This window comes from Thamnophis elegans, chromosome 15, assembly GCF_009769535.1.
Source record: "Thamnophis elegans isolate rThaEle1 chromosome 15, rThaEle1.pri, whole genome shotgun sequence".
Lineage (NCBI taxonomy): Eukaryota > Metazoa > Chordata > Lepidosauria > Squamata > Colubridae > Thamnophis > Thamnophis elegans.
Window position 1 is genome coordinate 38665390 of NC_045555.1, and position 27655 is coordinate 38693044.

At 41.1% G+C, this 27655-nt stretch overlaps 2 protein-coding genes across 2 annotated transcripts in view; one reads left to right on the forward strand and one right to left on the reverse strand.

Annotated features, from left to right (window-relative positions):
* Nucleotides 1-16077, forward strand: part of FAM149B1 (family with sequence similarity 149 member B1) — a 31167-nt gene extending 15090 nt beyond the window's left edge. The window contains 14 exon segments of the mRNA XM_032231676.1: nt 347-444; nt 447-533; nt 3251-3381; nt 5033-5111; nt 5114-5144; nt 8499-8656; nt 8659-8722; nt 9037-9076; nt 9078-9159; nt 10908-10999; nt 11001-11033; nt 12966-13047; nt 13574-13705; nt 15213-16077. Of these exon segments, the coding sequence (XP_032087567.1) occupies nt 347-444; nt 447-533; nt 3251-3381; nt 5033-5111; nt 5114-5144; nt 8499-8656; nt 8659-8722; nt 9037-9076; nt 9078-9159; nt 10908-10999; nt 11001-11033; nt 12966-13047; nt 13574-13705; nt 15213-15283 (1180 nt within the window). The 3' untranslated portion in view covers nt 15284-16077.
* A 2115-nt stretch (nt 16078-18192) lies between these two features.
* On the reverse strand, nt 18193-26850 carry DNAJC9 (DnaJ heat shock protein family (Hsp40) member C9). The gene is given in 6 exon segments (XM_032231618.1): nt 18193-18645; nt 19775-19851; nt 20322-20432; nt 20435-20585; nt 21906-22046; nt 26504-26850. Coding segments are annotated over 6 exon segments (771 nt in total). The 5' UTR covers nt 26684-26850; the 3' UTR covers nt 18193-18534.
* Nucleotides 26851-27655: the final 805 nt, after the last annotated feature.

The window sequence follows — 27655 nt, forward strand, 5'->3', positions numbered from 1 at the left end:
ACACTGCGCCCAACAGTATAAACCTATAAGATTTTTTTTTTTAGTTCTGATTGGATGATAAGTGGCAGTAGATATTCTCTAGCAGCAAAGCCCGCTGTGAATAACTTTGGTGATTGCTTGACTTGCTCTTCTCCCATCAGAGATGCTTTAACAGAGCAGAGGCTGATAAAGGCAGCAATTCAATCAGTTCCTCCTATAAAGTGGAAGAGAGCTCTAATAGTTGTTGTTTTTCAATTTCTGTTTCCAAATCCCAGTTCGGTTAAATAAGATGGAGTTCTGTGAGAAGCCGTTGGGTCAACAGTTTTAAGCATTGAACAGCTGTAAGGTTTACATGCTTTTTTCAAAGGGACGAAGAATTGCACGAATGGAAAATGGGACTTTCACCAGCCAGACGGAAATTAGGGTTCCCTCCAATCTCACCGTCGTGCTGCATGAGAGATGCGGTTCTTCCTTTGTGTTTGATGACGTGTGGAGCGAAGTCTTGGGCTACATGGAGCAGTTGATCTGCAGACATTGGGAAGGTTCATCCTCAGGTTTGTTTTTAGGCTGCAACTCTGTCTGTATAATGCAGGTGACCAAGCTTGGCAACTTGAAGACTTGTGGACTTCAAGTCCCAGAATTCCTAAACCAGCATAGCTGACTGGGGAATTCCGGGAGTTGAAGTCCACAAATCTTCAAGTTGCCAAACTTGGACACCACCGGTAAAATGGATGCCTCTTCTAAAAACTCTTTACCCAAAAAACAATTTTAATATAGCATTAGTAATTATGTGCTTTTGTAATGTGACATGGACCTGATAGTTTGAGTAAATCACGTCTTTTGATAGTGTTTACACAGGTATTAAAATAGTATTGGGCTTTTTGATGCTATATTTGGAGCTTTCTCTCCTACTAATGCTTAGTATTACTGTAAGGTTTTAGGCTATGCTTGACAAATTAATTGTATTTATATTCTGTTCTTCTAAATTTTTATTATTGGACTAGAACTGTCTGCCTGTTTTCCCTTGAAGATGTTTCTGCAGGGTAGAATTTGTTTGGGAGTTGAAAGGAAACACAGATTCCATTTAGTGCACACCCCTAGCTCCTTCGGCAAACGACAGGATTAGGTGCTTAAATATGAGAAACAACTCTTCAGATCTTCTTATTTCGTTTCACAAGCAGCTCTCTGCGTGCAGCTTCTCATAATAGTGATAATATCTTATAATAATAATAATAATTTAATAATAATAATTTTAAAAGATAAAGTGGACAGTGAACAAACTTGGTTATGGCTAACAACAGGTACATTAAAGAAAGAAACAGAGTCACTAATCCTGGCTGCGCAAGAACAAGCTATCCGCACAAATGCCATTAAGGCCAAAATCGAAAAATCCTCTGATGATGCCAAATGCAGACTTGCAAAGAAGCTGATGAAACTGTTGATCACATACTCAGCTGCTGTAAAAAAATCGCGCAGACTGATTATAAATTGCGGCACAATTCAGTAGCACAAATGATCCATTGGAATTGTGCAAAAATTATAATATTAAAACAGCAACAAACTGGTGGAACATCAGCCTGAAAAAGTCACCGAAAATCAGATGGTCAAGATCTTGTGGGATTTCCGTATACAAACCGACAAAATACTGGCGCATAATACACCAGACATCACACTGGTTGAGAAAATAAGGTCACAATCATAGACATCGCAATACCAGGTGATAGCAGGGTCGCCGAGAAGGAACATGAAAAAATCGCAAGATACCAGGACTTAAAAATCGAAATTCAACGACTATGGCACAAACCAGCAGTGGTAATTCCAGTGGTAATTGGCACACTGGGTGCTATTCCAAAAGCACTGGAATTACATTTAAAACAGTTAAAAATTGACAAAATCACCATCAGTCAAATGCAAAAAGCCGCACTGCTTGGATCTGCACACATATTACGAAAATACGTTACGACGTCCTAGGCCCCTGGGTGGGGCCCGACTTGTAACCAATGCCAAATCCGGCGAAACAACTGGCCGCTGTGATACAATTGTACAACAACAACAATAATAATAATTTGGAAAAATCCTCTGATGATGCCAAATGCAGACTTTGCAAAGAAGCTGATGAAACTGTTGATCACATACTCAGCTGCTGTAAAAAAATCGCGCAGACTGATTATAAATTGCGGCACAATTCAGTAGCACAAATGATCCATTGGAATTTGTGCAAAAATTATAATATTAAAACAGCAACAAACTGGTGGGAACATCAGCCTGAAAAAGTCACCGAAAATCAGATGGTCAAGATCTTGTGGGATTTTCGCATACAAACAGACAAAATATTGGCGCATAATACACCAGACATCACACTGGTTGAGAAAAATAAGGTCACAATCATAGACATCGCAATACCAGGTGATAGCAGGGTCGCCGAGAAGGAACATGAAAAAATCACAAAATACCAGGACTTAAAAATTGAAATTCAACGACTATGGCACAAACCAGCAGTGGTAATTCCAGTGGTAATTGGCACACTAGGTGCTATTCCAAAAGCACTGGAATTACATTTAAAACAGTTAAAAATTGACAAAATCACCATCAGTCAAATGCAAAAAGCCGCACTGCTTGGATCTGCACGCATATTACAAAAATACATTACAACGTCCTAGGGCCCCTGGGTGGGGCCCGACTAGTAACCAATGCCAAATCCGGCGAAACAACTGGCCGCTGTGATACAATTGTATAATAATAATAATAGCTTCTCATAATAGTGAGCCGAGGTGGCGCAGTGGTTAAATGCAGCACTGAAGGCTACTTCAGCTGACTGCAGTTCGGCTGTTCAAATCTCACCGGCTCAAGGTTGACTCAGCCTTCCATCCTTCCGAGGTGGGTAAAATGAGGACCCGGATTGTTGTTGGGGGCAATATGCTGCCTCTGTAAACCGCTTAGAGAGGGCTGAAAGCCCTATGAAGCGGTATATAAGTCTAACTGCTATTGCTATTGCTATTGAAAAAAAAAACGGTAAAAATAATTACTGCATGAATGATCCTAATCAAATTTAGCAAGAATACTGTGCTACATTTAATTTCTTTAATCTATTGATGCTTGTTCAATTATCAAGTATTAAATAAATGTTCAAGTATTAACCAAGTATTGCTGTAGCTCTTTAAGCAATTATGAGAAAAATCAGGCTATATGTTTTCTTAAATATCTGAAAAACTGCTTATAAGGATGTTGGCCAAATAATGCCTCTTGTCATTTGTTTGGGATATTGGTAGATAATGGAAGAATGTCATTTCTGTAGAAGCAAAACGGACAGATTCCGGGAGTCCTTTTATGCAGTTTGAACCTTTGCCTTTGGTATTACCTCGTATGCCACAAACCAAGATGCTCACCATCTCTTCAAATCTGGTAAGTTTAATAATTGGTCAACTGTCCTTCCAAAATGGGGGTTTTTTTTGTTGGTCATGTGTTTTCACACCTTTAGAAGTCTTTTCTTCGTGCGGCAAATGTTCGTATATTTTGAGATTGGAGTTGGAACATAAGCATTCAGTTTCTTTGAAAATATTGTGTGAAGTTTTGATTAAGCATAGAAGATGTTAATGTTGATTCTACTCAGCTTAATGGAGATCAGAAAGGAAGGTGATTCCTTTACTTTAAACTTAAACGAGTTAAAATAGAATAGAATAGAATTCTTTATGGGCCAAGTGTGATTGGACACACAAGGAATTTGTCTTTGGTGCCTATGCTCTCATATACATAAAAAGACAAGATACATTTGTCAAGAATCATAAGGTACAACACCGAGGTTTAATAAGGTATAAGAGCCGAGGTGGCGCAGTGGTTAGAGTGCAGTACTTCAGCTGACTGTTAGCTGCAGTTCAGCTGTTCAAATCTCACCGGCTCAGGGTTGACTCAGCCTTCCATCCTTCCGAGGTGGGTAAAATGAGGACCCAGATTGTTGTTGGGGGCAATATGCTGACTCTGTAAACCGCTTAGAGAGGGCTGAAAGCCCTATGAAGCGGTATATAAGTCTAACTGCTATTGCTATTGCTACTTAATGGTAGTCATAGGGTACAAATAAGCAATCAGGAAACAATCAATATCAATATAAATTGTAAGGATACAAGAAACAAAGTTACAGTCCTGCAGTCATAAGTGGGAGGAGATGGGTGATAGGAACGATGAGAAGACTAGTAGTAATGTTTTTAAAATATATTCTGATTCTCACTGTGCATACTGTACAAGTGAGGTACATTCTGTAATAATACTGTATTAGTGGTTCAGTCTATGTTTCATCTGTTTTAATTCAGTTTCCTTTTTTCTTCCTTTCATTTTCTGTATAATCCTCTTGTATAACTATCATATGTATGGTACTTAAAAGGCAGATCCAGCCAGTCCCAGTGCTCCTCAGATGCCCATTGCTTGGGAATGAGTTGACAGTACTTACAAAGAGTAGAATTTAACAGTGTTGTTATGAATATTTACTTACAAAGGTGGCACAAAAAAATGTCAGAGTTTGTTGTAGGAAAAATCAAATCCAGAAAGCACACACGGATAACTGATTCAGCTGGATTCATTAGCTTCTTTATATACATAATCACAGGTGAATAAATGTACAATACCCAATAGTAGATTCTTTCAACGTGGGTAGAAGTTACAAGCGGAACAAACAGGAGAGAACAAGTTAGTTTCATCAGAGTCAGAGCAGATAGAGTAGTTTCAGTTTGATTCTCAGCACAGACTCAAATCTGTTTAAGCTCCCATTGGCTGATTAATTGCTATGCCTATTCATTGGCTGTTAACATGTGTCTCCCAGTCATGAATATTCTAACAAAAAAATGAGCTTAAAATTAGTCATTGATGTTACATATGCATAGTTGTGTCCAAAATTAAAGCATTTTCTCTGTGTGGCTTATTGGGAACATTTTCTTACAATTACAGAAAATAACATTCTCTTTTCTTACCCTTTTTAATAGAAATGACCATTGGGATGATCTATTGCAAATTCAAATTGTTGTTGTTTAATTATGACCTAATTTATTTTTTTCCTAATCTACAGGTAAATGTTTCTCAAGGTGCAAATGCTGGCCCTCAACGTAATTTGAATGGCTTGATGGTAATTCATGGGATTCCCTTACATCGAGAAACTTGCCCTTGATGGACAAAATACTGTAAGAATTTTCAAATTTTATTTGTTCTGCGTTATAGCTGGCTTTCTAATTATAGAGATGAATCGGAAGTATGCGAGATTCAGTCTTTGTTCAGGCAGATATTTAGAGTTGACTTTTGAATATATATTTTTTCTTTGTATCCTATGGAAACTACAGAATACTTCTACGAATAAATAACTAGTTAAAATGTGTAACTTTAATGGCCTTTTTATATTCGATGATATTAAACCTGTAAGGATGTAAGTTGCTTTTAGTTTAAATGCACAATTGATTACATTGTAGAATTAGGATCCTGAAATATAAATTAGATACTTATAACTGACAGGAGCTAAAATTTAGATACAAAAATAAAATTTTATAAGATAGCGTGAAGATAAATATTCCCTTGCTTTGGGCTTAGTTGCTGGTGGCTATATGGATGTGTCTATGCAATTTTCTTGGTAGAGAAGGGAGTTAGCAGGATGTCATGTTAGATCTTCCCTCCAAATCCCAGCTTTAGGGTCAGCCAAGATGAGACAGGTTTGAGAGGTCCTTGGATGCTCTCTGAGCTTGCTTGTTTTCTTGCAGATTTTTCACTAGGTAACATACCATATTTTCCGGAGTATAAGATGCACCTTCCCCCCACAAAAGAGGGTGAAAATCTGGGTACGTCTTATATGCTGAATACAGCCTTTTGGCCTTCCGAAACCCCGGCCCGCGGATCCCGTTTTTCTTTTAAAAATGGATGCACAGAGAGTTTGGGAGGCCTGCAGAGTGCTCCCGAGGACTGGGGAGGGCAAAAATGAACGAAAAATAGGCCCATTTTTTCACATAAACGGTGCTGATTTTGCCCTTCCAAGCCCCTAGGAGCACTCTGCAGGCCTTCCAAACTCTCTTTATGCCGCATTTATTGAAAAAAAAATAATGGGCCCGTTTTCATGAAAAATGGGCCTTTTTTGCTGTTTTTTTGACCTCCCCAGCCCCCAGGAGCACTGTACAGGCCTCCCACACCTTCTGCACATCCCGTTTTTGTGAAAAGCAGGCCTCTCAAACTCTCTGCATGCCCCATTTTTCACAAAAATGGGTGTGCAGAGGGTTTAGGAGGCCTGTAAGATTGCTCCTGCGGGCTGGGGTGGGCAAAAACCTTTTGTTTTTTAAATTTACCTTTTCGAAATCTTGGTGCATTTTATACTCCGGTGCGTCTTATAGTCCGAAAAATATGATAATAATCAGTGTTAGTAAGGAGTGCAGTTTTCTGCAGTTAGTGGCTTGCCTGTCAGTTTTGGTGGGGGGGACCTTAGAGATTCTTTGGTTGGTTGGTTTGCTGTTGGCTCTTTGACAATTTCTTGATTGGGAATTGTTTACTTGATTGTTGGTGATTGTATTAACCTCGGAGTTAATCTATGCTGATCCGGGTGCTGATTGCTTGTGGCGAGGTGGTTGAGTCTTTTTGTTTCCTTTTGGGCTGGGTTCTTTTTTGGGCTGGGTGATAGTCTTTTTGCATAGTTGTTGTTAATATGACATAGACATAACAACAAACAAACAAGCTCAGAGAGTACCAAGGACCCCTCATGTTAACCCTAAGCTACACATATTCTTCTTTATCAGATACGCTTTGCTATTTGGTCTGTCATAGTACAGAAACCCTAAACAATGTATACTACCCTGTTTTCTCTGCAATAAGACCTCCCTGGATAATAAGCCCAATTGGGCTTTGAGCGGGTTCCACCACAAATGCGCGCACAACAAAAGCGCGCCCTGACTAAACCGCGGTGACCTAAAGCGCGGTGACAAAACCACGCGACGAATGAGCAACGAATTAGCCCTAAAGCGCGCCGACAGAAGCGTGCTGTAACGTAACCCTAACCCTAAACCTAACCGTAACCTACCTTAAATCGCGGTTCTGTCGGCGCGCTGTTGTCAGCACGCTGTTGTCGGCGCGCTTTTGACATCGCGGTTTTAGCGCCGCGGTGTTGTCGGCCCGCTTATGACGTTCGCGCTTTTGTCGGGTCACCTTTGAGCGCATATGCTAAAACTAAGCCTACCCCATAAATACTGCAGCACAGCAGCAGCCATGAGGTGACCACGCTTGCTGCCTCCTGCACCTCAAAAACAAGTGCTTATTTCAGGGGTCAAAAGAAAATAAGAATGTCTTATTTTTGGGGAAAACACAGTCCCTTCTGTCTCACAAAGCCGAAAGTAGAAGATATCAGACATAATAAATAAGCTTACTCCAACATTATAAAATGAGTATCCATTCAATCTTGTATTGAATTGAATTATTTCAATGATGGTGGAAATAATACGTTCCCCTTCCTGGCTAGGAGCAGAGTGCTTTTCTTACGCAAACCTGTGGAACAAACTCACAGTTGTTGGCTGTATAAACAATCTATAGGAACAGCTACCTATTTATCAATAAAATCCTTTTGTTTTTAAGTGTCTTATTTAATAGGATTGTTCGTTGACATGGCAGTTAAGCAAGAATAGTCTTTCATTAACATTATTTTTTTTAAATAATCTTAGTTGGGAAAGAACCAATATTTGTCAGCAGTTTGTATCTGTATGCTTTATGGCAACAGTCCTCAACCTTTGTGGCTTGATGGCCCAGCTGGGGTGTGTATGTGAGGGGAAGTGGGCTGTGCGAATGTGGTCTGGCGCGATGCACGCGGTTCACTTGCACGAGTGGTGGGCTGGCACGCACACAAGTTGAGCTGCATGCGCACGCACTCTGGCCAGGCTCTTACACAGCCCAATTCTGAATAGACCACAATCCGGTAGTGGGCCTTGGCCCAGGAGGTTGGTGGCCCCTGCTTTATGGAGCAGTAAGAGGATTCATTTCAGTGGTGGGTTTCAAAATTTTTTTGAACCTATTCTGTGGGTGTGGCCTCCTTTGTGGGAGTGGCTTGCCAGTCATGTGACCTGGTGGGAGTGGCTTGTCGCCCATGTGTTCTCTCTTTCCTTCTTTTTGTCTCTCTGTCCCTTTTTCCTTTTGTTTCTTTCATCTCTCTCACTTTTTCTTTCTCTCTTTCTTTTTTTATTTCTTTCTTTCTTCCTTTCTTTCTCTTCTCTCTCTGTGTGAGTCTGTTTGTGTGTGTGTGTGTGTGTGTCAGTGGTGGGTTTCAAAAAATTTTGGAACCTCTTCTGTAGGTGTGGCCTGCTTTCCGGGTCCACTGGTGGAACCTCTTCTAACCGGTCCGGTAGATTTGACGAACCGGTTCTACCGAACTGGTGCGAACTGGTAGGAACCCACCATCTGATTCATTTGTATGTTATATTGTTTTCTTCCTATATCTAGACAATTTACCCAAATGCTGTAAAAGTGGATTGATGGTTCATTGCATTTTTGTGCCTTTTCTTCCCTCTCTTGGTTTTTAGAGACTACGATGAAAGAATGCTTATGAGACCAGGATCCAGTTCTATCTTGTCAACCAGAGCTCGGCCAAATCGTCCCCTTGAGCTCAGTGCATCTTCTCTGTCCTACTGTGCACAGTCGGCAAGGAGGCGTAATCCCCCACCACGTACTCTGCATCCTATCATGCCAGCCTTTCTCGCTCAGGAACCCCACGACCCTTAGATGATGTCATCAGGGGAACTCGACTGTAGGTTGACATACAAGATGAGCTGAATTCCTTCCTTCCCCCATTATTGTTTACCGATTTGCTAAATTCATAGAGCCACCTGTCTTCACATACATGACTCGGAGTGTCGTACAGAGTTATCAGACAACCAAATAGCCAAAACACCACCAACAATAATCAATAAAAGCTTTTAAAAATCATTTTAAAATATGTAGAAATTGGAAACGGTGTAGATGAACAAGAAAATATCGGGGAGAAAAATGGGGAGGGGGAAGAGGAAAGGGGGGTGGAATGAATGTAACTGACAGTTTGTAAGAACTGTATTTTTCTTCTAGCTCTGCTGCAAATGAGCAGCTCTCATCAACTTCTCCGATGCTCATTAAGCAGAAATAATCTCCTGCCTCCTATTAGTACCATAGAAGGGACAGAACACGTGGTATCCCAAAAGCAAACGGTAAGTCAACTGCTTTTTTTTTTTTAATTTCCTGCCGCCCCTGTAGATTATCCCTGATTTTTTTAAAAAAAGATGTAACATTTTCAAAATTATTTTTGAGTTTTAAATTAGAGGTTTTCATTTACTGGCTTTCAGGGTAATTTAATTTCTACATTCATTGAAATACGCTAACGAAAACCTGAAATAATAGGATGGTAATCATTGAGAGATGCTATAGGACAGTGATGGCTCACCTTTTTCTAAAGGCGTGCCAAAATTGTGTTCATGCGTGTTATCACATGCATGCACCCAATCCACCTGCACATGCACCCCCCACAACTCAGGCTCTGGAGGCTTTCCTGAAGCCTGGGGAGGGCATAAATCCCCCCCACCCGGTGGCCCTCCGGAAGGCGGAATGGGATCTGTGACTCGTCAAAACCGCGCTCGACTAAACCGCGCCCGATTTAAACCGCGTCGCTGACGTCATCAACAGGGCGACAACTTGAGAGACCGCCTCCTGCCGATTACCTCCCTTCGACCACTAGATCGCACAGACTGGGCCTCCTCCGAATTCCATCTGCCAGTCAATGTCGACTGGCGACTACACGGAGGAGAGCCTTTTCTGTTGCAGCTCCGACCCTGTGGAACGATCTCCCGTTGAGATTCGTAACCCTCACCACCATCCAGACCTTCCGCGCAGCCCTCAAGATCTGGCTCTCCCAGCAGGCCTGGGGATAGGTTTCCAAGTTACCCGCCCGAGTGTTGATTGCTGAACGAAGTTGTGTTTTATTTTTTTTTTCTTTGTTCACATTTTGTTTTGTCTTTTGATACTGCACCCCCTTCCCTTGTGATTGTAAGCGCCCTGAGTCCCCCTCAGGGAAAAGGGCGGCCTATAAATCTTAATAAATGAAAAAAAAAATGAAAATGAAACAGCCAGCGCGGAGAAAGAAGGGCGCTTTAATAGCGCTTTGAAAGCAAGCCGATTCAACTAAGGGTTAGCTTTAGGGTTAGGTTAAGGTTAGGGTTAGGTTAAGGGTTAGGTTAGGTTAAGGGTTAGGGTTAGGTTAAGGGTTAGGATTAGGTTTAGGGTTAGGTTAAGGGTTAGGTTTAGGGTTAGGGTTAGGATTAGGTTTAGGGGGGTTAGGTTAGGTTTAGGGGTTAATTTTAGGTTTAGGGTTTACAGCGTGCTTCTGTCTCCACGCTGTTGTCGCCCTGTTGATGACGTCAGCGACGCGGTTTAGTCGGACGGCGGTTTAGTCGAGCACGGTTTTGTGGTGGAACCATGGGATTGTTTCAGGAAAGTTTCCGGAACCTGGGGAGGGCGAAAAATGGGTCCACAGGCCAACCAGAAGTTTGTGCCATAGGTTCGCCATCACAGCTATATGAGGTAGGTGATCTAGAAACTGAACAATATTGCTCTTTCTTCGCGAATTATGTGGCATCCAATCAGCGGTTCCGTAAGGCTGATTGTTGTGGTGATGACCAACACTTGTATTTCTTGTATGTATATGTACAGACACCTCCAACTTTTCTCTGTATGTGGAACTACAATATCTCTTAAATAAGGCTCCTAAACGTGTAGGCATCACTGAACCAAATCAATTCTATATTTGGGGTTAAATCCAAACTTAAGGAATTGGGAGGAAAGCTGCGCTAAATATTCCTATGCCCCATCTCTTTAGCCAAGAGAGTTTCATATATTTGATGCTTTTTCCCAATTTTTTTAAATAACTCTTTTGAATATAAAACTCTTTCTTTATCTTCATGTTGCAGAAATCCCGGGTAATGTTAACCGGGCTCGAAGTGCGGTAGCAGATGATGTCAGCCATCAACCAGTTCATGAGAGATTTTTATTACCTGAGAGTTTTTTCCAGGCCTAATACGTCGCACGCATTTTGGGTAAGATGTAACAAAATTCCACTCGGTACTAGAATATTACACAGAGTTCTTTCTTTTGGAAACCTCTCAGGAAAACTGGCAAGGTGTATAGATTGTTGGGACTCAGTGGCTAAGACGCTGAGCTTGTCAATTAGAAAGGTCGGTAGTTCGAATCCCTAGTGCCGAGCTTGTCAATTAGAAAGGTCAGTAGTTCGAATCCCTAGAGCCGTGTCATGGAGTCAGCTCCTGTTACTTGTCCCAGCTTCTGTCAACCTAGCAGTTCGAAAGCACGTAAGAAATGCAAGTAGAAAAATTGATGGGAAGGTAACAGCGTTCCGTGCGCTTTCGGCGTTTAGTCATGCCGACCACATGACCACAGAGACATTTTTGGACAGCGCTGGCTCTTCGGCTTTGAAATGAAGATTAGCACCGCCCCCTAGAGTCGGAAATGACTAGCACATATGTGCAAGGGGAACCTTTATCTTTTAATATAGAAAGTAGGCACAAAGACCTTTTCTGGTTTTGCCTGAAACCAGAAAAACTGAAATTGAGGTCTGAAGGGAAAATATGTGCAATATAAAATTGAGGTATAGGCCGTCCTTGACCTATGACCACAATTGAGCCCAAGGTTTATGTTGCTAAGTGACACATTTTTCCTAGGTGAGTTTCGCCACATTCTATGATTCTATGCCACAGTTGTTAGGTTAGCCACTTAAGTGTTAAGTAATCCAGCTTCCCCGTTGACTTTGCTTGTCAGAAGGTCTCAAAAGGTGATCACCGGATACGACAGCCGTCATAGATATGAGTCAGTTTCCAAGCACCTGAATTTTGATCGTGCGACCACTGGGATGCTACAAAAGACCATTCAAATGAGAGATATAAACGAGACTGGAAAAAATGGGTTGACTATGTACAAAACAAATATGGGACTAAGAAATTGCAGATAGCCTATGCTTAAGATTAGGAATAATCTAAACTGCTTAAAGTTAGTGCAACAGGAAGAAGCTGAGTTCAATGCAGAGATGTTCTTAATTTCCTTTTTTTTATTATTTCCTTTGTCTTAATATATTTTAGACTGTGTTTGTTAAAAATCTATACCGTGTACGGGCTCTGGGAAGTCGGGGGGGGGAGGGAGGTGGGGTGTTAGGGGGGAGGGGGGGATATATAGTATGTGTTAGATTTTAAAGTAACGTGATTGCACTTGTATACTGTTGCTCTATAATTCCACTGTAAAAATAGGATAAGCTGAATATATTAATAGATTGTTACACCGAAGGGAGGAGTAGAGGGATAGAAGAAAGCGAGGTAGAGAGGGTGGGAGAGAGGACTGGAGGGAGGGAGAAGGGAGGGAGGGAGTGTACCGGGAGAGAGGAGTGGTAGAGGGGGGGAAGTAGTATAGAGGGGAAGGATGGAGGAAGATGGAAAGTTGGAGGGGGGCGAAAGAAAGGGTGTATGGAGGGTCAAAGAGGTACATTGGGTCTTTATTTTGGGGGGTTTTGTTGACAAGAGGAATGGCTGTGTTTATTGTTTAATGTTATATGACCCCAGTTATGCACAGTATATGTGACTGTACGAAAATGAAAATGGAAAATAAAAAACACATTTACAGAGAAAAAAAAAAAGAAAAAAAAAGTCATAAGTGTGAAAAAAGTCACTTTTTTCAGTTCCGTTGTAATTTTGAATGGTCAGTAAATGAAGTGTTGTAAGTCGAGGACTACTTGTGTATCTCTGCACGCAACCTTAATAGGAAAGGTCCCAGATCAAGCAGAGAGATTTGTTTGCATCCAAAGAAATACCAGTATGTGTTCCCTTCAGAGAGTAACTTGGAGATTGAATTTGCTGCATACTAGATGCATTTAGGATGAGTTGGAACCATGAAAACTGTGCTGAATATTTCGGATTTACACGATTTGACCCAAGACCTGATGCAATAATTTTATTTGTACCCTTTAGGCAGAATCGCAATATCGTCGTTCGTGCACTGTTATTGATTATGCTAATCAGCCACGAAATAATAAAGGATCTGCTGGTACAGGTACGTTTGTTAGGCCTGCAGCCATATTTTCTTTTGGATCTTTGGCCAGTCACACTTTCTATTATTCTACTATGCATTTTCTATTGTGGGAAAATGGGAGGGGGGGGATTGTACAGAGTTAGATGCTATGTAGCCATAACAATATTCTTTCTAGAAAGCCAAGGTCATCCTTTGTCTTTGCACCTCTGCACCTGACCGGAACTGGATGGGTGGAAGCTGCCAGCATGGCAGGGGATGATTGGACCATGTGATGGACTTGTGGGTGTGAGGAAGATCTTGAACTTTCAACTGGTTGGGAAAACCGGGAAGCTTTCAGATCCAGGTTTTCCCAGATTTGCCAGCATGGCTCTCTTAATAAATTGGAACTTTGAGCAATACTTTGCCTTGGACTCTGATTCACTTTTGGATGCTATTTGGAATCCTATCAACGTTGATAATTGAACCCTTTTTAAAAATGACTGATTTAAAAATATAGAGCGAGCAACAGAAACCGACTTCAACACTGAAATCTTTCATTATTTTACAGATCCTGTCAACGTAGGTGTCATGGGTACCAGTTTAGGGATATCTAGCTCTTCCTATATTAATTCTTTCCACCACCAGCCTCTTGGTCATTTTCTTGATGAAGATGAGGAAGATAATGATCATCCCCCTCTGGGTAAGAAGTAAAGGAACCGATTTGAAAATGTACATCACCTGTTTTGGTTGCAAGCCATAAAAATATTTGGCGTCTTTTTTTGAAATGTGTTTTGTCGTTTTTGCCTAAAGTTTTATTTCTTAAGCCGGGATAACATTTTAAATCTTGGTTCAGGATACATTCCAGGGTTTGTTCCCATTCAGTTTTATTCAATCAAGTTTAACAAAAGAGGGGAGCCGCCAGATTGTGTCACAGTGATTTAAAAAAAGACAAATTGTAAATGTTTTTTTTTTTGCCACGTAAGAATAAAACTACGGCTAGATTTGGCTCAGTCTCTGGAACCTTAATAACTGATACGATTCTTATTCAATCACAACTAGTTCTGGTTTTAATTCTGGGCACAACGCAACCGTGTAGTTTTGCAGAGAAAATTGGTTCACACAAGATATTCCTGTCCCTCCAGCAGCCAAATCAGGAGGCGGCAGCATGGGTCAGGGTCAACATCAAGGCAACCTGAGAGCTCTGAGGGGGGAAAGAGGGAGTGGAGTTGTCAGAGAGAGAGGAGCCTGGGCTATCCGTCAGCCCTCAAATGAAGACTCAACAGCCCCAGGTCTGGAGGTAGCTGATGAGGAAGAGGAACAGCTGGGTCCCGTGACCCGTCAAAACCGCGGTCCACAAAAGCGCGATCGACGAAAGCGCGCATTTGACGTCATCACAGCGCGACAAAAAAAATTAAAAATTGAAATAAAAATAAAATTAAAGCAAGCCGATTCACATAAAGGTAAGGGTTAGGTTTAGGGTTAAGGGTTAGGGTTAGGTTTAGAGCGTTAGGGTTACGTTTAGCATTACGTTAAAGGTTAGCGTTAGGTTTAGCGTTAGGTTAAGGGTTAGGTTTAGGGTTAGATTTAGGCTTAGGTTAAGGGTTAGGGTTAGGTTTGGGGGGGTTAGGGTAAGGTTTTCGCTTTATTTTTACATTTTTCGATCACAGCGCGATGTTTTCGTCGCGCTGTGATGATGTCAAATGTGCGCTTTTGTCGACCGCGATTTTGTCGTCCCCGTTTTGTGGTGGAACCGCTGGGTCCAGTGTCTGATGTGTGGATGCACAGAAGGCAGAGGAGAGAAGAGCAGTGGAAATCCGTGGGCCGATCCTTGGGAAGGAACAGCCACTGCTGCTAGCGAAGCCCCACCCTAGCTCCGGGATAAAAAGCAGGGGGTGGAGATGAATAGATGTAGCAGACAACTATTCATCTCCTGGCTGGACGGACTTCTTAGCCTGCATTGAGAGAGAAACATTTTGCCGGGGCTGCTGGCGCTTCAAATAAAGGAATCTGAGTTAACTTTAAAGGGCTTGTCCTGTTTGGGGAGCTGGGTCAGAACAGTGCCCTTGTGCCAAAGGTGCATGCTTGAAGAATGTGCAACAGGCTTATTGTCTCGATGTCTTGCAGGCAATGATGATGGTTTTTTTACAGGTAACAAAGTAGACTGGAATTGTAAATTTACTTTCAAGCCTTATTCCATTCTTGCTTAGTAGGTCTTCAGTTATATGGTTCTGTAGGAACTCACAGCCGAGCTGGATCACGAAATAAACAGGGATTGTAAGCCTTCCATCTCCAAGAGGAGGGAGACTCTACTGAAGCTTTTAGAAGCAGTATTCGACAACAGCAATATCAAATCCGTTTACAGAAGAATTTGAATTTTTTTTTCTTTAGAAAAGTCTTATTTTGTATAACAACTGCCAAAGACTACGAGGCTGCGTGAGAATTTTGTGCCAGCAGAAACTGTCACCCTCTTTTTTTTTTTTATGGAGTACTAAAAGTTTGTGTCCTGTGGAACTCCACTATCATGTTGTTGATACGTTCCTTTACAAAAACGTCTGGCTGAAGAATGCAGTGGACTTGCTAGTTGCTGATACTTAATAGCAATATGTTTAGCAATATTATTTATAGTGGTATTAAAGTCAATTATTGCTTGGCCTGCACCTCCAGTAGTTTCCCTAAATGTTTAAACACTTGAAAGTTATCATTGCTAGTTCACGTATTTGGAAGAAAGTTGGTATTTGAAAGGTGACCAGGACTAAACACAGTATATATGAATTCATTTATGTATTTAAATGCAGGCTACCATTATTTCCCAATTAAATTCATACACGTTTAATCACTTTTTAACGATGCTAACTTTGGCTAAGATTGTAAAGCACGGCTTTAGTTGTGTATTCTTCAAAAGTAGTCAGTATATAATATCCTTTTTAAGTAAATGAAAAATTTGGATGAAAACTTTTAAGAAACTTTTCCACCATGTACTCAGATTTAACAGTTTAGGGTTTTTTCGTTGGGAAGACAGGACACTTTCTATCTTTTGTAGGAGATAAGCCCGGTGAACTATTAATTTAGAAATAGATAAAAACACAGGAAGCCTGAATATTGTGTTTAATGTCTAACATAATTTTAATATAATTCAACAAAGACTAACTAGTAAGCCATTAACTGCTGAAGCTATGTATAAAATAAAGGTAACTTTGCATTTTCCCTTATCCTATGCGAGCGATGTAAAAGAAACAAGATAGAGAAAGGGTCGTATTAAGTTGTAAAATGGAGATTATTTTGTATGCAAATAAAAACATTTTCTATGCTATATTTGAGTTGAAATTAAATATCAGGGTTGGGTCTACCTCCTGGATTCAAAAATGGCAGAAATTGGAAATGGAAAAATGAATTTGCGGAATACTTTTAAACTTTTAATTCTATTTTTTTCCCCACCAAAAAGCTCAAGGTTGGTAAGTATGCTGTGTAGTTTTAACTTCAAGGCAAATCCTGTGTAACAGGGTAGGCTGAAAACCGCTGGCTCAGGGTCACTCAGAAATTTATTTATTTGATAAAATTATATAGCCGCTCACATATGTGACTGAGCAGCTTACAGTTAAAAAGCACAAAACAATACCAGACAATAACCAAAAATCATAACAAAAATCAATAAAAGCCTTAAGTACTGCCGTGTTTTCCCAAAAATAAGACAGGGTCTTATTTTCTTTTTTACCCCTAAAATAAGCGCTTGGCCTTATTTTTGGGAAGGCCTTTTTTTTGAGGTGCAGTAGGTGTGCGTAATCTCATGATTGCGGCTGTGTTGCGCATTGCTGGGTCTGGCACTCTTTTTTAGTGGCCGTTAGCGTGAGAAAAGGGGTGCGGTAGCTAGCATTGCAGGAGCTGCCATTAGGTAAGGGCATGTGGGGTGTATGGCGCATGTTCCCCCCTCCCTTTCCCCCCCCCTCCAACCTCGCCTCTTCACTTTGTGTTCTTTGTGTGGTTTGGAGAGAGCAAAAATGGCCTTCCCAGGCCCTCCGGAATGCCAAAAATCAGCTGGCTAGGACACACATGTGCACCAGAGCTAACAGCTCGCATGCCAGCAAATATGGCTCCGCCATCATAGTTATGAGATATTGGAAGAGATATTAGAAAGGTAACTAATACTTTCCCCATCCCGGCCAGTCTTGGTGAGCCTGTCAAACTGATTGGATATGGGTTTTGCCACAGCCAGTGTCTCTTCCAGAGTGAAATTTGAGAGATAAGACACTCAAAGATTGATTCCCACCATTCTTTAGATCAGACATATCCAGAGAATTCAAGCCCTCACAAACATTGATACGAGTGCATATTAATTGCTTTTAAGAAACTCTCTCTTCAAGATTTCAATCTCACTGCATTTAATACCAGTAAAGATTTTAGTTCATGCAGCACCGTTAAAATTACTTGCAAGAGTTGTTAAGAAAGTTTAAAATTGTTCTGACACAGGCTTAACAGACTCACAAAACAGACTCCTTGTCCCGAAAAGAACCCCTTTTTATTTGGTTAATGTGAATTCCTGGCATTCACATCCAGAAAAGCCCCAGCAATAAGCCTTTTAAAAACAGACCTTATGAGTTCTTGGATAGTTGCCAGGCCGAAAATATCTGGCAAAGAGCCTTTGTGAGGCAGGAACTCAGATAAGTAACTCTTCACAATAATATGTGAACTTAACTGTCTCCTGCAAACACCACTCTCCTTTTGCTCCTATTTATTCCTATGGGACGGGCCATTCAGGGTCCACCTGTGCCTTTACTTCCGAGGCGATCCCTGTTCCTTAGTTGTTCACTCCTCTTGACAGCTCTGCGCATACGCACATCTGGAACAGGCTCCAGATGTTCCCTTTCCCCGCTCATCTCCAGCTCTGAAGGCAGCTGATAAAATGTTGGACGGCCCTGTCCCCCTCTCTGTCTCCGACGCAGAGCACATCAGAGCCTTCCCCAGACTCCAGGACTGGCCCAAGTTCCTCCCCAAGTTCCTCAATGTCCAAGTCTGCTGGGAGGCCACAACAAAAATGTAGAGGCCTTATGTATGCACATCAACTGTTAAAATTACTTGTAGAGTTGTTAGAAATGTTTAAAATATAGAATCCTTATGTATGCCTACGGACGATCATCATTTTGGAATCAAGGCACTGTCCTGATTAATAGTTTACCTACTGTATCTGGAAAGTTAACTTAACAATCATTTCTAAGTGTTTCCAAATATCTCCAAGCTTGACTTACAGTGTTTCTGATACACTTCTGAAAAGACATTTAAGTTTAACAATTTGCTCTTTTTTTTAATTTTAAAGGCTTTACATTCAACTTAACAGGTGAACAATGTTATTTTACAGAAATAGTAAGTTTTTGATCAGGTTTTCTGTGTGCAGAAAAGCTGCTCCTCTAAAACATTCACAGCTCTTTTGCTGGAAGTTTGCTAATTGTATCTAAAATCCTGTGTTTCTTTCACATGAATTATTTGCTGAAAGTGTGCTGCAAATTAGGGATAAATGAGGATCATTTATAATACCAGTCATTTTTTAGCGGTTGCTTTCTTTCCTCCTTTTTTGGATTTGTTTGCATACTTTGCTTCCATCTGGGCCACAAAATCTTCCATTTCCTTTTTTCTATTACCCATTCTACTCTGTTGAATGGAATAAAAAAAGTTGGTTAAAAAAGCAAAATATTAGCTTCTGTTATTAAAAAAAAAGCATTACAGTTTCTCCTCATTTAGCAACTACCTCAGGTAGTGGCCATTTGTAAATATGGCAATAAATGGTAGTAAACAAAATTCTTAGTAATGCACACACTTAACACTACATTTTTTCACCTGAGAATATACTCTGAATGAGAGTAGTGCTGGCATAATGCATTAGAGCAGGCGTGTCAAACCTGCTCACGTTGCAGGTCGTATTGCGATGTATCGCGATGTTTTTTTGCCTCTGCGGAGCCAGGGTGGGTGTGGCCTGTGCGGACCACCAGTTTGACAGGCCTGCACTAGAGAACTTTTATCTGAATGAGTCAGCAGCAACCAGCAATTTTGCAGTAGCTTTCTCAGTCACGGATTTGCTTTGCTACCATTTTGCTTAATGACAAAGTTCATTGAAGAGATTGGGGTCATTACACGAGTACATTTTATCAAAATAATTCAGAAACTGTACAATAGCATCAACGTTAAAAGCATTTAAAATATGCAGATCTAAAATAAGATTGCTGGAAGACTCAAAACTACTGTTTAAAAATGATAAACATCCATGAGCTACTTGTTACCAAGATGCCTGTTAATGAAATATGCTACAAAGATCAAAAACAGACTCCCAGGAGATATTGCTGTGTTCTGTATAGGAAAATTACATTTCAATTCAGAACCTCTACCATATACTAGCAATGGGTGGAAAAAGCAATGGGTGGAAACTAATCAAGGAGAGAAGCAACTTAGAACGGAGGAGAAATTTCTGACAGTGAGAACAATTAATCAGTGGAACAACTTGTCTCCAGAAGTTGTGAATGCTCCAACACTGGAAGTTTGTAAGATGATGTTGGATATCCATTTGTCTAAAATGGTATAGAGTTTCCTGTCTAGGCAGGGGGTTGGACTAGAAGACCTCAAAGGTCCCTTCCAACTCTATATGCTATTCCACTATCAAGAAGCAAATTCTTTGTCCCAATGTGAGTCCCTGTGGACTAAATTTCATTTTGACATTTTATGAACTCTTTAATCAGTTGGAAATGATTTTTCCCCATGATCTTTAAGCGTCTTTTCATAACCTTACTTGAATTAATACTTTCAGATCATCATCTCCTTCACCAAGTCCCATTTGTTCTCTGGCTTCTTCTGCCTCTTTGCCTCCTTTTCTGCCTGAAACAGCAAAACAATACTGAAACGAACTATTCATTTCTTTCCTAACCGGAATCAACCAACTGCAATTTATTTAGCATTTAAGGAAATATTCCCTCAGCAACCATTCTTTGAGTCAAACTGGCCAAAGCCGCACATGAACTTACGGTAAAGCAAATCCCCAGGGAATAAGTCCAAAACCTTAATAACTGTTTTAGTAATCTTCAAATAAACACATAGGTATATCTGTACATGTCATTGATTATAACTTTAGATTATGTTCACAGCTTTAGAAAATTTTTCTAAAATATCACTAGAATGTAAGATAATAAAAAGATAAGGGAATGAGTCACTTCCAACAATTCTACCTTGATCTAAAAAACATGAGGATTATAATATAAAGATAAATGACCTATGCTGTACACACTGATATATTTAGAATTATATTAGTGTTACAAGCTTTATTAATAAATCTTATCAACAGTTAAATACCTTCCTTTTTCTTGCATTTATCTTTCTCTTAGACTCATTTACAAAAGATTTATAAGATGGAAGTTCTCCAGAATCGATAGCATGTTGAATAACTCTCTTATTCTTGGTTCATCTGTATAATCAACACATAGCACAGACTCCATGATTTTGTCCATGTCACCTTCAAAGTCTTCATATGCGGCTTTAATATCCTCCAGCTCTTCCGTGGAATGTTTGTATTTCTTTTCAAAATCTTTAATATTTTTTACAGTTATCTAATGGATTAAAAAAAATTAAAACTTTTTTTTAAACAAGCTCAAGTTAGAAATACTTTCTACATTCACTGTTATTTAAAGAGGTTTTTTCTTTTCCAATCATTCAAGCTCATCCAAACCAAATCTTTACGACCTAAGAAGATATTCTGTATGCCGAGTCTAGAAACAGAGAAGACAGTTTCAATTTAAGTAAAATCAGCAATTAATATAATGTAATGTAATGTAATGTAATGAATATAATAATAACAGACCTTGGAGGTCTTCTAGTCCAACTCCCTGCCTAGGCAGGAAACCCTACACCATTTCAGAGAAATGATTATCCAACATCATCTTACAAACTTCCAGTGTTGGAGCATTCAAAACCTCTGGAGGCAAGTTGTTGCACTGGTTAATTGTTCTAACTGTCAGGAAATTTCTCCTTAGTTCTAGGTTGCTTCCCTTCTTGATTAGTTTCCACCCACTGCTTCTTGTCCTGCCCTCAGGTGCTTTGGAGAATAGGTTGACTCCCTCTTCTTTGTGGCAACCCCTGAGATATTGGAACACTGCTATCATGTCTCCCCTAGGCCTTCTTTTCATTAAACTAGACATACCCAGTTCCTGCAACCGTTCTTCATATGTTTTAGTCTCCAATCCCCTGATCATCTTTGTTGCTCTTCTCTGCACTCTTTCTAGAGTCTCCACATCTTTTCTACATCATGGCAACCAAAACTGAATGCAGTATTCCAAGTGTGACCTTACCAAGGCATTATAAAGTGGTATTAACACTTCACGGGATCTTGATTCTATCCCTCTGTTTATGCAGCCTAGAACTGTGTTGGCTTTTTTGGCAGCTGCTGCACACGGCTGGCTCTAGTTCAGCAGTGTAATCACTGGTTGGCAGCAGCTCCTGAGAGCTTTGAGCTGAACATTTTCCTGTTCTATTTGGAGATTCTAGAGTTATAAGTCTGGGAGATTCACATGCAAGGCCCCCGTTCATTAATAACTTCAGGATTTTTAGGGTTCAGAGTAAAAAAAGTATAAGCTACTTGTATTTTAGCAAAAATGGATTTAAAAATTAATAATCTCTGCCGTTTATATAAATTCCAGAATGATCAGAACTGCTTCTCTTTAATTATAACTAAGCCTTCTTTATTAAGTTTGTTTGCTGCCCAAGTAATGATTAAAAAAAAGAACCTTGGCAACTGGCTTTAGCTATGATAAAAGTCTATGTTAAAATGATGTAGTATCAAAACCTACACAATAATATATAAAAAAAGTTATCCTGGAAATACTAATTCTGGCAATTCAATTATACAGTTCATATACAGTAAAAAAACCTACTTTTTTAAACAGCAACCTCCAATATTCTTCCCAGTTACAATCTTGAGTCAACACTGTTGATTCCTCATCCACGATCCCTTGTTGATCATACAGCGCCCGCTGTTCCTCATCACTTAGTACTGCATACACCTTGCCCAGGATCTAGGAGAATACAGACAAACCTCAGTAATTCAAAATGGCCTGCTCCCTTCCCTTTCCCTCTTCCAAAGGGCCTATTTTAGGGCCTTCTCCGTGGTGGCTCCCTCTCGCAGGAACATCACTACCCCAGAGATTAGCATGGCCCCCACTCTAATACTCTTCTGGAAGATTCTAAAGACCTGGTTCTGCCAGTGGGCCTGGGTACCCATAGCGGGATGGAGCCCATTAAATGGCTCATGTGATCTGCTCTTGCCGGGGCGGGGGATGGGAGGTGATTTTGTTATATAGTACTATATTAATTTATTTGATTCTTTTTGTTAGTTTTTATTGTTTTAAATGTGATTTTTATTCTGTATGGCGCCTTGAGTCGCTATGGGTGAATAGGCGGCAATATAAATTCAATAAATAAATAAATAATAAATAATGTTACATTATCATCATTCTTTTTATAATAAATCTACTGCTGACTTATCAATTTGTAATTGTGTCCGCTCTAAGTAAGCAGAATTTAAAGTAATAACTTTTAAACTCTTTTTAAAACAAAACAATTGACTCTTCAAAATATATGGATGATTTGCTCTTTAGATGTAAAAGCTTTTTATAAAAATAACAATTTATTTACCGCAAGCACATTTATGCTGCTTCGTTCAACTCTAAGCAGACTACAAATTTAAAGCCAAACCCTCAAAACCACAGAATAGTAATATTCTGGCTTATGATGACAGTCGAGCCCAAAATTTCTGTTCAGTAAAACATTTGTTAAGTGAGTTTTGCTCCATTTTATGACCTTTCTGGTCACTGTTTTTAAGCGAATCACTGCAGTTGGTAAGTTGGCATTCGCTTGTTAAGTGAATCTGGCTCCCTCCACTGATTTCGCTGGTCCGAAAGTCGTAAAAGGGGATGACGTAACCTCGGGACACAGCAACTATCATAAATGTGAACCAGTTGCCAACCACCTGAATTTTTATCACAGGACCATAGGGGTGTAACTATGAAAAACCAATCGTAAGTCACATTTTTCAGTGCCATTGTAACTTGGAATGGTCACTAAACAAACTGCTGTAGGTTGAGGACTGTCCTGTAATTAGATAGGCCAGGCCACTCTAAGAATCTTACGAAACGTTCCCGGTGAGGTCAATATATGTTTCCCCTTGCTTCTTATTGGGGGTGGGGAGTGTTAGGAGGCATAAATGGCCACATTTAGTTTTGATTGAGAGGTAGAGAGGTAGAGCCCTGTGTATCATTATAGCACAATAGTTCTTAATCAGAGGTACCAATACTAATAAGAATATACTAATAAGAAGTCCAAAACAGGATGCAAGCCAAGTTACCAAAACTTTTGTCTTTAAAATTAACTCGTGGAATTGACAGGCAAAAACCACAGCGTGCATAAGCGCACCAGTGTGCCTACCGTCCCTCTCCTACTGTGTCTCCATTAATCCATACCCATTTACTGTGTTCATATTTATGGTTATACATACCTGTTATCGTTTACATGTTTGACAAACTAAATAATAAAATGAAATGACATGCTTCCTATTTCATTCAAATAAGGCAGCTTTTATGGGTCTGAGAATATCCCACCACAAATCTGAGCATCATCTGGGATGCTTCTGCCCACCTCTTTTATGTCACAACCTTGGATCGACACAAAGCCAAAAGCTAGCCAGAGAATGTCATTAAAAGTTTATAGTGAGCCCCTCCAGAATCTCAACCAGGCTTGTTGCCACACTAGCTTACACTTCCAGTATTTATATTCTCTCCCTTATATTTGTCATGGGTGTCCTCTTTCTGGCTACCACCTAAGATGCAATGACTGGAAACATTTCCACTTGCTAGTTTTCTCTGCTCAGGTTAAGGTACGGGAAGGTCACCCAGTATGGCCTTTTAACAATCCCTGGCCAATATAGAATAGAATAGAAAAGATAACTAAAATAGACCAGAGAATAGTATAGAATAGAGAACAGACAGAGAATAGAAGCAGTGACGGTGAACCTTTTCAGCACTGAGTGCCTAAACCAGAATGCGTGTGCATGAATGTTGTGCTGGAGCTCCAGAAACACGAAAACCAGTTGGCATGCATGTGCTGGCCTGCTGGTCTTCGGGTTTTCAGCACATGCATGTGCGCCGGCCATCTGGTTGTTGCACATGGCGGAGTACCGGAAACCTGAACATCAGCTGGCCGACACATGCAAGCCTATTTTGGGGGCATTTTAAAGCCTGTTTCTGGGCCAGTTTTAAGGCAGTTTTTTGGCTGTTTTCTGGCGCTTTGGTACCTGTGAAGACCAGCTGGCTGGTGCGCATGCATGTGCTGGAAACCCAAACACCAGCTGGCCAGTGCGTGTGCCCACAGAGAGGCTTCTGCACGGGCCATAGGTTTGCCATCACGGGAACAGAGAATAGAATAGAATAGAAAATAGAATGGAATGGAATAGAATAGAATTCTTTACTGGCCAAGTGTGATTGGACACACAAGGAATTTTCTTTGGTGCCTATGTTTTCAGTGTACATAAAAGACAAGATACATTCGTCAATGTACAACACTTAATGATAGTCATAGGGTACAAATAAGCAATCAAGAAACAATATCAATATCAGTCATAAGGATACAAGCAACAAAGTTATAGTCCTACAGCCATAAGTGGGAGGAGATTGGTGATAGCAACGATGAGAAGACTAATAGTAATAGTAATGCAGCCTTGGTGAATAGTTTGACAGTGGTGAGGGAATTATTGGGTTTTGTAGTACCGTTGCCCTGGCTAACATACATGGGTTTTCTTGTATTTTACACCTGCCTTTTTTCCAAATGTCCTCAGCACAGAAGGGGAAGAAGGAGTGTTAACTTTCCAATCCAGTCTCCTTGGCTTAACAACCACCAGGTCCGTTCCAAGTTAGCTTTCATTGAGATTAAGAAAGGCTGTGTCACCTCTTAAAAGAGTTTTCCCCGGAGTTCAACTTCAGGGGACCGACCAAGTGAAGCCTTTCTTCTGCGGCTTTCTTCAAAACAATCTGCCCTTGCTTCTTCCAAGGGTGTGTCTGTGTGTGTGCGCGCACGAACATCTGTTTGGATTAACTTCCAGTCTGGGATTTCCTGGTGGCCATCTATCCCCTGCTAGTCTCAATTGTGGGCTCAATTGTGGTCATAAGTTCACTTTCGTTCTTTCTTTCTCTTTCTTTCGTCTCTTTCTCTCTTTATTCTCCCTTTCTTCCTTTCTCTCTGTCTTGTTTAACTTCCCAGTCTGGGGTTTCCTGGTGGTCTCCATCCCCTGCTAGTCTCAATTGTGGGCTCAATTGTCGTCATAAGTTCACTTTCATTCGTTCTTTCTTTCTTTCTCTTTCTTTCATTTCTTTTCTTTTATTCTCCCTTTCTTCCTCTTTCTCTCTGTCTTGTTTAACTTCCCAGTCTGGGGTTTCCTGGTGGTCTCCCATCCCCTGCTAGTCTCAATTGTGGGCTCAATTGTCGTCATAAGTTCACTTTCATTCGTTCTTTTCTTTCTTTCTCTTTCTTTCATTTCTTTCTCTTTTATTCTCCCTTTCTTCCTCTTTCTCTCTGTCTTGTTTAACTTCCCAGTCTGGGGTTTCCTGGTGGTCTCCCATCCCCCTGCTAGTATCAATTGTGGTCATAGGTTTTCTTTCTTTCGTCTCTTTCTTTCTCTCTCTTTTATTCTCCTTTTTTCCTCTTTCTTTGCCTTGTTTAACTTCCCAGTCTGGGGTTTCTGGTGGTCTCCCATCCCCTGCTAGTATCAATTGTGGTCATAAGTTCACTTTCTTCTTTCTTCTTTCTTCTTTCTTTCTTTCTTTCTTTCTTTCTTTCTCTTTCACCTTTCTCTCTCTTTTATTCTTCCTTTCTTCCTCTTTCTTTGCCTTGTTTAACTTCCCAGTCTAGGGTTTCCTGGTGGTCTCCCATCCCCTGCTAGTATCAATTGTGGTCATAAGTTTCTTTTTTCTTTCTCTTTCTTTCGTCTCTTTCTTTCTCTCTCTTTTATTCTCCTTTCTTCCTCTTTCTCTCTGCCTTGTTTAACTTCCCAGTCTGGGGTTTCCTGGTGGTCTCCCATCCCCTGCTAGTCTCAATTGTGGTCATAAGTTCTCTTTCTTTCTTTGTTTCTTTCTTTGTTTCTTTCACCTCTTTCTCTCTTATTCTCCCTTTCTTCCTCTTCTCTCTGTCTTGTTTAACTTTCCAGTCTGGGGTTTCCTGGTGGTCTCCCATCCCCTGCTAGTCTCAATTGTGGTCATAAATTCACTTTCTTTCTTTCTTTCTTTCTCTTTCTTTCACCTCTTTCTCTCTCTTTTATTCTCCCTTTCTTCCTCTTTCTTTGCCTTGTTTAACTTCCCAGTCTGGGGTTTCCTGGTGGTCTCCCATCCCCCTGCTAGTCGTCCCCCCCCCCACTCCAGCCTTCTCCGCGCGGGTCCAGGGGCCCAATGGGAAAATAAACCGGCCCGGGAGGGAGCTGGGCTCTTACCTGGAAATGCCGGGTGGAGCGCTCCTTATCCGCCGGCTCAGCGCGGTCCGGATGCACCCGGAGGGAGACCCTGTGGTAGCCCCGGCGGATCTCATTGGCCGACGCCTCAGGCCTCACGCCCAGCACCTGGTACAGGTCGCCCGCCCCGAAGGCCTCCCGGCACAACTCCAGCAAACCCATCGCTTTCCCGCGACACAGACTCGGAGTCGCTTGTGCGCACGCGCCAATGCGGCCTCGCCGCCTCTTTCTCCTCAGCGCGTAGGCGCCCGGCTTTCCCGCCTGTCGTTTTCCCTCCAAATCTCCCTACTTTTACTTTACGGCGCGGGCCAGGCGGTGTCGCAAACAAAGGGAGTCAAGGAAACCGAAGGAGCCGGGGGGGGGGGGGAAGCATAAAAAACCGTAGAGATAGGGAAATGGGTAGAGGCGCGCGCCAGGCCGCAGCTTCCGGCTTGCGACCGCCACTGAGCCCAAAACGTTATGTGATTTAAGTTAGACCTTTGTTATGCGGGTGCTGCTTTCCCCGTTTTACAGCCTTCCTTGCCGCAGTTGTTGATTGAATCTGCCTTCCCCCTTGACTTTGCTTGTCAGAAGGTTGCAAAAGGGGATCTACACGACCATGGGATCCACAGCAGCGACCGTCACAAATGTGAACCACATTTGGCCAAGCGGCTGAATTTTGAGCGCAGGATCCTGGGGATGCTGCAAAGGTTGTGTGGGAAGTTATCATCCAGCCCTCTCCCAGAAAAATGAAATATCCTAGGAAATATTGAAAAGGCAGAATATTCTCTGGATGTGAAAAGAAACATGTTTTAAAAGACAGAATAGTTATCTGTAGCTTCTTGACCACCCCAGCTAATGGGCCATTAAGATGGCCAGGCTAGCCCACTTTACATAACAAAGACCTCTCCTCACTGCAGCTGTAGGGGGAAGGGATATTATTCAACTGACCACAAGGCATCTGAGAACTCATCACAGCCTAGAGAGTAGCCCCCTGCATGGCACCATGGGAGTCTGACAACCAATCAGAATACATTTCTGACACAGGAACAGGAAACAGAGAGGTGGGACTGAACAGTATATAAAAAGCCTAGCAAGCCCCTCCTTCAGCCTTCTCTTCTTCTCCACCAACATTGAAGCATGTGATCCCCTTTT